Source organism: Crinia signifera, chromosome 1 (genome assembly GCF_055691185.1).
Source record: "Crinia signifera chromosome 1, ASM5569118v1, whole genome shotgun sequence".
Taxonomy (NCBI): Eukaryota; Metazoa; Chordata; class Amphibia; order Anura; family Myobatrachidae; genus Crinia; species Crinia signifera.
In genome coordinates this window covers 296,370,935-296,383,123 of record NC_139217.1, presented here as the reverse complement: position 1 = coordinate 296,383,123, position 12,189 = coordinate 296,370,935, and the positions used below count along the sequence as shown (strand labels likewise).

The window sequence follows — 12,189 nt, the reverse complement described above, 5'->3', positions numbered from 1 at the left end:
CAATACGTCCCTTATGCATGGATTCATGGATTGTAGTAGTAGTAGTAGTAGTACGTTTATTTATAAGGCGCCACAAAGTGTCCGCAGCGCCGTACATAGCAAACAAAAACAAATTACAAGGTAACGTACAGGGTGTGTTGATAAAGTACCGCATAAATAGGGGTATAGCTGGTAGAACTAAAATCATCATCAGTTCAGAAGTAGGTGTGGAAATTGTCGAGGAGACTGAAGATGAAGTAGAGGAAGGGAAGAACAGGACAGGAGCACAGGTGAGGTAAAGAGGTAGGGTGAGTACGTGAGGAAGGAGGGCCCTACTCATAGGAGTTAACATACTAAAAGGAGGTGGGTGGACCAACGAAAAACAATAGGATAAGTAGCAACAGATGGGAACGGAGGCAGGATAGGAGGATCAAAAGAGGTTAGGAGGAGGGATAGGATAGTCGAAAAAAAGTGGGTTTTGAGGGAGCGCTTGAAGGAGGTAAGGGAATCAGAAAGCCTGATGGGTGGCGGGAGGTTGTTCCAGTGCAGGGGGGCAGCGCGAAAGAAGTCTTGGACACGGGAGTGGGAGGAGGTGATTAGGTGAGAGGTCAGTCGGCGGTCAGCGATGGAGCGAAGAGGACAGGAGGGAGTGTGGATAGAGATCAGTGAAGAGAGGTAAGGAGCAGTGGAGGAGGAGAGAACCTTGTAGGTGGTGGTGAGGAGTTTAAAGAGAACTCAGAAAGGAATGGGGAGCCAGTGAAGAGATAGACAGAGGGGGGAGGCAGAGGTAGAGTGGCGGGAGAGGAAGATGAGCCTAGAAGCAACGTTAAGAATGGATTGGAGAGGTGCAAGGCGGGTGAGAGGTAGCCCAGAGAGAAGGAGTTTGCAGTAGTCAAGGCGGGAGATGACAAGAGAGTGATTGAGAATTTTGGTCGCGTCAGTGGAGAGGAATGGTCTGATGCGTGAGATGTTGCGTAAGTGAAAGCGGCAAGACTGTGAGAGAGCACGAATGTGGGGGGTGAAAGAGAGGAAGGAGTCAATGATGACACTGAGGCAGCGCGTTTGGTCGGTGGAGGTGATCTCGGTTTCACCAATGCTGATGGAGATAGTGGGAGAAGAGGGGATGTTCGGGGGATGGAAGACTAGAAGTTCAGTTTTAGCCATGTTTCAGGAAGCTTTGGGTCATCCAGGCTGAGATCGCCGTGAGGCATTCGGAGACCTTGGACAGGAGTGATGGGGATAGGTCGGGGGAGGAGAGTTAGATTAGGGTATCATCAGCATAAAGGTGGTAATGGAAACCATAGGAGCTGATGAGGGTACCCAGAGAGGTGGTGTAGAGGGAGAAGAGAGGGCCAAGGACTGACTCTTGGGGAACACCGACTGTGGCTGCGGGGTAGTAGGAGAGGAGGAGCTCAGAGTGGAGATGGAGAAGGAGCGATCGGAGAGGTATGTGAACCAGGAGAGGACTGTGCCAGTGATGCCAAAGGAGCAGAGGGTGTTGAGCAGGAGATGGTGGTCAACAGTGTCAAAGGCAGCCGACAGATCAAGCTGGATGGGGATAGAGAAGAGGTCTTTGGATTTAGCCGATAGTAGATCGTTAGTGACTTTGGTCAAGGCAGTTTCAGTGGAATGTAAAGGGCGGAACCCGGATTGGAGGAGGTCTAGAATGGAGTTAGCAGTAAGGTGGCTTAGGAGATGATTATAGGTCAGACGTTCTAGGACAGGCATGTCCAACGTTGGCCCTCCAGATGTTTCGAAACTACACATCCCAGCATGCTTTGCAATAGTTTTAGCATTCTCTATTAGCAAAACTGTGGCAAAGCATGCTGGGATGTGTAGTTTCAAAACATCTGGAGGGCCAACGTTGGACATGCCTGTTCTAGGAGCTTGGAGGCAAAAAGGAGGAGGGAGATGGGCCTGTAGTTGGATGGAGAGTTGGGGTCCAGATTAGTTTTTTTGAAAATTGGGGAGACAAGAGCGTGTTTGAAGGAGGAAGGGAAGATCCCAGAGGATAGGGAAAGATTAAAGAGGTGAGCCAGGTGAGAGCAGACTGACGGACTGAGACAACGGATAATATTGGAGGGGATAGGATCGAGTGGGCAGGTGGAGGGAGAAGCGGATTGAAGGATAGAGTGGACTTTAGCGGCAGTGGTGGGCTAAAATGAGGACAGGGGTGGGAAGGAGGGGAAGAGGGAAAGGGTGTGGTCATGGCAGCAGTGATGGGAGTCCTGAGAGAGGAGATTTTGGTTGAAAAGTAAGTAGCAAAATCAGTGGCTACGATGGAGGACGGAAGAGCTGGAGGAGAGGGTGAGAGCAGGGAGTTGAAGGTGGTGAAGAGCCTGCTGGGGTTGGATGATTGGGAAAGGATGAGGGACTTAAAGTAGGATTCCTTGGCCAGAGCAAGGGCAGAGCTGAAGGAGGAAAGAATGAATTTGAAATGGAGATAATCCGCAAGGGAGCGTGATTTCTTCCAGAAGCACTCAGCAGTGCGAGAGCATTTTTTAAGGAATTGGGTGATAGGCGAGTGCCATGGTTGGGGGTTGGAGCATCGAAGGGTAATAGAGGAGAGAGGGCAGGCAGAGTATACAGTGGAGTATACAGTCTATTCACCTGTTGTTTCCCTCAGTTTTTTTTTTCATCTGGCAGGCCGTGTAAGGGAAAATTAAAAGGAACAAATATTGGCTCTTATTCAGATCAAATCACAGTACAAATTTGTTCTCAAAATGGGCAAAACCATGTGCACTGCAGGTGGGGCAGATGTAACAAGTGCAGAGAGATAGTTAGATTTGTGTGAGTAATTTTAATTCTGTGCAGGGTAAATACTGGCTGCATTATTTATAGACCATACAACAATTTTTGTGTATATCCACTGGCGAGTTTACAAATATATAACACTTACACAATGTGCTAAGGTATATTCATAAAGAGTCTCTATGATCTAAAAAGAAACTCAAAGATAAAAAAAGACCATAGTGCAATATTGTCTGAAATCAGATGCTGGTTTGATGCTGTAATTAATGCACTCACATTTCAGATAGATATTGTAGGCATATCACAAGGTCTTTTCCATCCTCTCCGGTAATTCACATGCAAATGTCCCTGTGGACTTGATTAGAGGTATATATAGTGCAGAGACGTTTTCAAAAGTAAAACATTACACTTTATTAGATACACTCACATGTGGTAGATAAAATCAAGCAGAAAAAACCCCCTCAGGGTAACAGGATCCCGGAACTGTGCCCTGGAACATGCAGGTCCTTCAAGCAGCCGACCAGCGGTGGATGTTGGAAAATGCAGTCCCCCTCTTGTGGCCTCAGGAACAGGATCCGTTCGGTGGTGTTCACTCAGCTTAAGCGCGCTTTCGGGCTAATATGCCCTTCCTCAGAAGCTTCTGAGGAAGGGCATATTAGCCCGAAAGCGCGCTTAAGCTGAGTGAACACCACCGAACGGATCCTGTTCCTGAGGCCACAAGAGGGGGACTGCATTTTCCAACATCCACCGCTGGTCGGCTGCTTGAAGGACCTGCATGTTCCAGGGCACAGTTCCGGGATCCTGTTACCCTGAGGGGGTTTTTTCTGCTTGATTTTATCTACCACATGTGAGTGTATCTAATAAAGTGTAATGTTTTACTTTTGAAAACGTCTCTGCACTATATATACCTCTAATCAAGTCCACAGGGACATTTGCATGTGAATTACCGGAGAGGATGGAAAAGACCTTGTGATATGCCTACAATATCTATCTGAAATGTGAGTGCATTAATTACAGCATCAAACCAGCATCTGATTTCAGACAATATTGCACTATGGTCTTTTTTTCTCTTTGAGTTTCTTTTTAGATCATAGAGACTCTTTATGAATATACCTTAGCACATTGTGTAAGTGTTATATATTTGTAAACTCGCCAGTGGATATACACAAAAGTTGTTGTATGGTCTATGTTTTAAAGCCACGGTGAAGGCTTTTGTTGTATTTCCTGGGCTGAGTTTTTGCGCTGTGGGTTATTTGGTAAAATTCTTCTTTCTGCATTATTTATACACTGCAATTTAGAATTCAGTTTCAACACACCCCACCCAAATTTAACTCTCTTTGCACATGTTACATCTGCCCCACCTGCAGTGCACATGCTTTTGCCCATTTTCAGAACAAATTTGTACTGCGATCAGATCTGAATAAGGGTCATTGTTTGATTTGTCCTAATTAAGTTGGGTACTTGTGAGTTATCCGGGCGCCCGATTTCTAAATCGGGTCGGATCGGGCACATCGCATCGCATCGCATGCGACCATCGGATGCGATGCGATGCGATGCGATGACCCGATTTTTCCATAGGAATCAATGTTAAAATGGACAGAGTCCATTTTAACATGGAATTCAATGGGAAAAAGGGGTCCTTTTCATACCCCTACTATCCAAGTGGGCATGGAGTTGGATATAAACCTGTGGCGAGCGTAGCGAGCCACCGAGCCCGAAGCGTGGCGAGCGGACATAGAATACCGTCCCCTCGCGGGGCTCGCTTCGCTCGCCACGCTTCGGGCTCGGTGGCTCGCTACGCTCGCCACAGGTTTATATCCAACTCCATGCCCACTTGGATAGTAGGGGTATGAAGAGGACCCCTTTTTCCCATTGAATTCCATGTTAAAATGGACTCTGTCCATTTTAACATTGATTCCTATGGAAAAATCGGGTCATCGCATCCGATGGTCGCATGCGATGCGATGCGATATCGCATCGCATCGCATCTGATTGTATGCCTTAACTTAAGGCATACAATCAAAAAATCGGGCGCCCGGATAACTCATAAGTACCTTAAGTTGTTGCTTTAAACCCTCAGTGTTGTCAAGAATTGCTTGCTAGAAGTATTGTGTATATCAGCATACTCAGACTCAGTTATGTAGTATCCCATATATCCAGGTTTCTTTATCAAGTGGTGTAGAGATCACACAGCTTTGACCATAAAGATTTTCATCCCATGTAAATAATATATGGGCGCATCCCTCTCACTGGTGGAACAGGAGATTGCCAAGCATATAAAGGTGTCTTTAACACTTTTTTAAAAAGTATTTAAAAGTGATCGTCAGCATGGAATACTGTAGAAAAGTAGTGCAAAACGTATAAAGGTTTCTTTTAGATATCCATACAGCATTAAGATTCTCATCTGTCTTGTTTATTCATCATATTTTTCCACAGATATATGTAAATATTATCACAAAAGTTTTTTTTTATCTATACAAAAACCCCAAACTGAAGGGGTGAATCCATTACAGTTATGTGCAATTATTTCACAAATAAAAATTCAGTTGTTAATACAGACAAGAAAGATAAAACAAAGATTTTGGGGGGGGTTTTATATTCTGTAAAAAAAAAAAAAATTGTAGTCCAGAGAATTATATGCTTATCCAGCGCTATCTTCACTATGTCATACCTCTGGATTAAAAAAAAGTCAGTCTGCACTCCTGATTTGGTCGGGGCGTTTCGTTCGGCTGACAGTTAGTAATCCACAAAGTGTTCAGAAGTAGCATTTAATAAGTAATCAATACATCCATGTTTATTAAACCATTGAATGTCAAGTGAGTTTGTCAAAATAGGTTTGAAAATTGCCAAGCAAACATTTTTATTCATCATAATGACTTATAATGTTTACCTTATATAGGATATATTATATTTTTTTACACAAATTTTTTTATTTGAAATTACATAACAAATGTGAGCGACGCTGGCATTTTTGGTGGCTATCTTGACGATCTCTCACAGAGATGTTGGCACTCAAAGGGTTAACATTTTCTTGAAAATTCCTTAGTGCTTTTTATATGCCTAAAATATGTATTCAAAGTGAATTGAAAACAAAATCTGTACTTCAGTGGTTGTTCTTTTCTTTATTATTACAAGTTAAATAGATTTGTCCACAAGGAGAATGATTTGGAGATGATGATACATGAATTTGCTGATAATGACATGTCCTAATGACATTTTTTTTTAAATCTTTCAGTGTGCACATACTGTATCCAGGGCCGGCGCCACCACTAGGCAAATCTAGGCATTTGGATAGGGCGGTATTTCGCCCCCCTTGCCGCCCGGGTACCTGTCCTGCGGCGCTGTGCGTATATAAAGCTGGCGGCGGCAGCGGGGGGTCCCTGCAGTCAATAAGAAATAACGAGCGCTATCCGCCGGGCTATACGGAAGCACTTCTGTTTTGGAAACACTGGCCGCACGCTGATATTCAGCCAATCAGCGTGCGCCGTGCGGCCAGTGTTTCCAAAACAGAAGCGCTTCCGCATAGCCCAGCGGATAGCGCTTGTTATTTCTTATTGACTGCAGGGACCCCCCGCTGCCGCCGCCAGCTTTATATACGCACAGCGCCGCAGGACAGGTACCCGGGCGGCAGACACCGGGGCGCCTTCACCCCGACTTGCCTGGGGCGCTCCGGTGCCTTGCACCGGCCCTGACTATATCGCTAGTGATGCATTCTCCCGTAGCTTGCTAGAGATGTTTTCTATCATCTGTACATGCAGCTCAATTTTGAAAATGGCTCTAATGACTAGGAGCAAGTTGTGCAGTGTCTACGTTACCATTGATGAACAACAGGTTTACTGGACCTGCGTCATCAGAGCCACTCCCTGACCACTTCTGTCCTCTATTTTGTGTGCTAATCCCTTTCACAAGTATTAAGCATATTCTGGGCCCTCTTTTTATCCGCTACCACTGCAGCTGCAGCATATGATGCCACAACACGATTGTGAAAAGGATCCATCAAAAAAAGAATAAAGTACACCCACTTTGTTAACGCAAGCCCAAATCAAAGCAAAGCAATTTAGCAATGTAACAGCATTAAGCAAGTATAAGCCTACCCTCATTGGCCACAGTGTGTAAATTTTCTACCATCTGTCCCTTCCTGAAGTCTCGCCAACTCCTCCAGAATTTCCTGCTCAGTATTTAAATTAGGCTCAAACTTAAAAATTTCTTAAAGTCTTTTGACTCGCATATATCGTTTGGTAGTTTATGAAATCGCTCAGTGTGTATGCACAGTATTATTTTTCTAGGAGCTCCAGGAGGGAGTTCAAGGTATATTGATTCAAGGGATGATATATAATTTGCATGTTGTTTCCATGTACCCATAATAAGCACAGTCCTATTGTTTAACCTGGCTATCATTACAAAATGTAAATGTGTTGGCTACTGCCAGGCTTCTAACCCTGATAAAGGATGTATTGCTGCTCCATGATATTGTATTATTGATCCTTATATAAAACAATACTGTTGATAATATAAAAAAACAAAATCCATCTACTGTATCTAGGTTATAAACTTCTTGGGAAGAAATTGAGCAAAACAGAAAAAATGTCCTGTTTTACAATTGTAGTGCAGTCAACATGGGTAACAGATACTACTGTAGTTCTTATTGTTGATTAGGCTTTTATGCTACATAGGTGAAATGAAGACATGATTTTGTTGCATTGTCATGTGATATGGAGGTGAGGTAATATATTTTTAAACATCTGTTGTTAATGTTTTTATGTCAATGTTTTCAGAAAGATTTTTAGTGTGGTTACAGTAATTTGTTTACTTAATGAACCTTGTATATTTTATTTTTTAGATGGGCACATGTAATGTGTGCAATTGCTGTTCCAGAAGTCAGATTTAAAAATGTTATGGAGAGATCTGAAATAGACACCAGCAGAATTCCGCTTGAGAGATTAAAATTGGTGAGTGTATACAATATACAGTATATATTCTTGTTATAGTAGAAGCGCATTGTGAAATATTAAACTTAAACCAACTTTAAAAGAAAAGTTGAGTTTAGATTGACTGAAAGAAGATATACTATTGCCATGAAATGTGCACTTTTTTTTTTGCTTTGTTTTTCATCATATTAAAATAAATCTAATAAGTGAACTATATACACCAGCAATTTTAATGCTGCAACAAATTTGTCAAGGGATAGGTTATTGTCATTTTGTCAACTTGTTTCCTCTCCTATATAAAATAGTCCCATAGCTTTCATCCTTGAAAGATTATTCGCTATCTATGAATGCAATCTGGCTATGGGGCCTACATGGGGTGGATCCAGAAGATAATTATAGGGCGGGCATGGACAGATTTGGGGGGGGGGGGGGGGCGGGTACCAGGGCTTTCCAATTAACCGGCCTTGCATCGTTAGCCCCCTGGGATCTGGAGATACCACCAGACAAAGCTTGAACGTTTTCCCCATAGGATAACATGGGACCCACTCATTTCAACCCCCACCCGGTACAGAAGGCTGCCAATCCCCCAAACCCGTGGCATCACAGAAGCTTATGGTTGATCTCATTCAAATCCAAATGGCTGGGCCTTCTATCTGATTCCAGGCTGGTCCATATGGGTCATTTGGTTCCAGAGATATTGCAGGTAAACCACGTTTTTTTATTTCTGAAATGTAATTTCATGGCTGTTCATGTTCTTTGACGGCAGATTTCTCTGGATCCAAACGGCCCAGTTTCACGGGACCAAAATCATTCGAAGCCCACTCAAAAGTTCTTCAATATGATGTCATGTAAATGGGTCAGTGCAAGGGTGTTTTCCCGGTGTGCAAGAGGTATTTTTATTAAAAGGGGTATTCTATTTAAAATAGCCGGGACCTGCTGTGCTCTGAATACAGCTGGGCAGCCCCCCGCTCTCTGCTTAGCTATTAATGGCTGTCACTTCTGCCTGGTGGCGGCTGTCCGCCAGTTACTGCGAGCATGTATTCCCCCTTGGTAATGAGCATGTTATCACACATGGCAACAAGCATGGAACCCCTGGCAATGGGCATGGAACACTTGGCAATGAGCATGTAGGTGAGCAGCACTTATGTAGCATCATTTTTAATAGGCATTATGTTGTTTGGCATAATACGTAATGGACATTATGGTGTGTGGCTTAACGTGTAATGGGCATTATTGTGTAAATTTTTCATGTGCGACTTTGGCGCGCAATGTCCCTGTTTATGAAGCATATTGTGAATTTTGGCTCAATCCATGTAGCATTATGTTAATTTTGGCTCACTCCATGTGGCATTATGTGAATTTTACCTCAATTAATTAATTTTATTTATTTATTAACAGTTTCTTATATAGCGCACACATACAGTGTTCCGCAGCGCTTTAGAGAATATTTGAACATTTACATTAGTCCCTGCCCCAGTGGAGCTTACAATCTATATTCCCTACCACATGTCAGCGCACACACAGACATTCTAGGGTTAATTTGTTGGAAGCCAATTATCCTACCAGTATATTTTTGGATTGTGGGAGGAAACTGGAGTACCCGGAGTAAACCCACGCAAGTGCGGGGAGAATATACAAACTCCGCACAGTTAGAGCCACGTAGCATTATGTTAATTTTGGCTCAATCCATGGGGCATTATGTAAACTTTGGCTCCATCCATGTGGCATTATATGATTTCTGGCACAATTCATGTGGCATTATGTGAATTTTGGCTCAATCAATTTGGCATTATGTGTAAGGGGCAAGTATAATGGGGTCTAGTATTTTGTTGCATATTGTGTAGAAGTTATATATGGTGTGGTACACTACACTCAAGGACACGCCCCCCTTTGGAGTGACCACACCCATTTTCCAGAGCGCTCCTTCTGAGTGTGCACAGCTACATCCTTCACTTTTGTCGCCAAGGTGGGCCTGTGTACTTTAAATGCCAGGGCCTATTTTCCGCCTTCTCTGCTCTCCTCTCTTTCATCTCTCTTTTAGCATGTACACTGGCGCCACTAACACCCCCCTCCTCCCAAACCCTCTCTTATCATGGTACCCCCTGTCATTTTATCCTGGATCTGCCCCTGGGGGGGGCACCATTATGGGCAATGGGATTGCACAGTAGGGGGAGTGGTGCCAGGGTGCACACACTCTCAGAGAATAAAGAGAGAAAGAAGGAGAGCAAAGAGAGAAGGTGAATGAAGAGCGAAAGAAGCCGAGAAAGAGATGGAGGGCAGCTGAGACCAAAGCAAAGAGAAGGAAAGCAGAGAGAGCAAGAGAGAAGGAGCACAGAAAGATGGAGGGCAGCAGGGAGGAGAGCGCAGAGAGAGAGAGAGAGGAGGAGAGCGCAGAGAGAGAGGAGGAGAGCGCAGAGAGAGAAGAGGAGAGCGCAGAGAGAGAGCAAGAAGGAGAGCACACAGAGAGAGAGAAGAAGAGCACCTTACCGAAAGCATGGCAAGAAGAGCAAGCCATCCAAAGGTATACAGTACACTAATTTGGGGTCCATGTGCTGAAACCTACAAATTGACAGGCTCCACCTATCTCCCTTCCATTCTTCTGGTGGGGTCCCCGATGATTCTGTCCTAGGCCCCCATTTTCTTCTCCCATTACACCTCTTCCCTGGGTAAGCTTCTTTGACCTTCAATACCTCAAGCAACTGTACCTCTCCTAGCATCTCCACCTTTGTCCTTAATTTGGTATCCAGCTACCCTGTCCTTAATTTGGTATCCAGCTACCCTCTCTGCCATCTCCTCCTGGATGTCTAAGTGATCCTTGAAGCTCAACATGTACAATACTGAACTCGTCATCTTTCCTCTATTCAGAGACTTCACCTCCCCAATATCTCCGTTACTGTAGACAACAACATCATCTCCACCATTTCCCAACTCCACTGCTTAGGTGTCACTATTGACTATTCCCTCTCCATTGGCCCCCAGGTCCAATTCTGTTGGTTCCAGCTATGCGACTTCTCTCGCATCTAGCCGAACTTCTCCAAGGATAAATGTAATAATAATTAGGGATGAGTGGGTTCAGATCTCCCCGAACTTCCAGATCTGTGCCGGGATACAGGCCCGGGTTGGGTTTTCCCGCCAGATTTGGATTCCGGAGCTAGACAAAATGTCATCAACCTGCTGTTGGATTCTTGCAGATTTTGGATCCTATATAAATCCCTGCCAATTGGTGTCAACTTCACTTCAACGTAGGAGAGTGTGCTGTGTCTGCTGTCTTACTTTGGGGGTCCCACTGTCTGCCCTATAATTAGGTGCTGCCCCTGTTGGTATATGGTCATTAGGTCAACATGCATTTGGGTCGACCACTGATGGTCGACATGGTTTAGGTTGACACATGACATTGATCGACATGGTTAAAGTTGACATGTTTGGAAGGTCAACACAAACATTAGGTTGACAATGGCTAGGTCGACAGTCAAAAGGCCGAAATGAGTTTTCACAATTTTTTGAGCCGATGTGTGCTGACAGGTGGTATTTCATGCCCTACCATCCACTAGGGTGTAGAGGGATAGTAGAATAGTGTGCAGAAGCATGGTGAGCGCATGCGGTACTCTTTTATTGTGTCCATGTCGACTGTGTCAACATTCGGGGGGGGGGGGGGCAACTCATGCTGACTTTTTGACTGTCAACCTTATGCTTGTGATGACCTTCTAACCCGGTCAAGCTTAACCATGTTGACCTATTTCATGTGTCGACCAAAGTCATGTTGACCTTCTGTGATCGACCCAATGCATGTCAACCTAACATGGGTCACTGGACCTGGGTAAAGAGTACCCCCACCCCCCTTTCGATACAACTGGGTGTCCCTGCAGTTGCTTCAGAGCTTTGTAATTTATTAGCTATGCATTAAGGTAAATTCAATTCTCACCTACAGGATCTCATACAGTATTTAGGGAAAAAACATTGACCGCTATATAACGACATAGAGTTTGAAGAAACTCAGGAGCCCGAGGTGTGCTCCCTACCACCAGTGCTGTATCTAAACCCATGCAAAGGGGGCCGTGCGATCGAAGTGGGCTTTCTCCCGAAGGAGAAGGGCCCCGTTTTTTCCACTAACCCCTCTCAGTCATAAGGACGAAGAGGGGAAAATAGGGAATGGTGGGTCCTCTTCGCCGAAGCTTAGAGAGACCCTCATTTCTCAACCCCCGGAAGGGTTAGGACGGTGGGTCCTCCGCACCCAAAGGTTTGGAGAGACCCGCATTAGACTTCCCTCCGACTTGCGGCTCGGGGTCGTCCTCGAGGGGACCGAAGCTCTCCCCAAAAGGCGAGAGCTTCGGCACATTGGGGAAATGGAAGGCCCGTAAGGGTCGACCACACTACCCAAAAAAAGTGCCAAAACTACAAAAAACAAGGAACGTGAAAAGTGACGAACGTGAGAGGGGAAGAGAAATAAATAATAAAGGTACCTCAGCCAGAAGGCCGGGGTGGGGGGTGTGAAAAATTGTCCTACCCCATCCAAAAGAACGAGGTAAGGACG

The 12,189-nt window shown here is 44.7% G+C and overlaps 1 protein-coding gene across 8 annotated transcripts in view; it reads left to right on the top strand.

Annotated features, from left to right (window-relative positions):
- Positions 1–12,189, top strand: part of KDM4C (lysine demethylase 4C) — a 494,625-nt gene that overhangs the window by 323,047 nt on the left and 159,389 nt on the right. For all 8 annotated transcript variants that reach the window (XR_014474177.1, XR_014474183.1, XM_083185981.1 and 5 more), the window contains exon 17: positions 7,571–7,679. Coding sequence is in view for 6 of the 8 variants with exons in the window: in XM_083185981.1 (XP_083042107.1) it covers positions 7,571–7,679 (109 nt within the window). In the remaining 2 variants the exon portion in view is untranslated. The remainder of the gene's footprint in view (positions 1–7,570; positions 7,680–12,189) is intronic.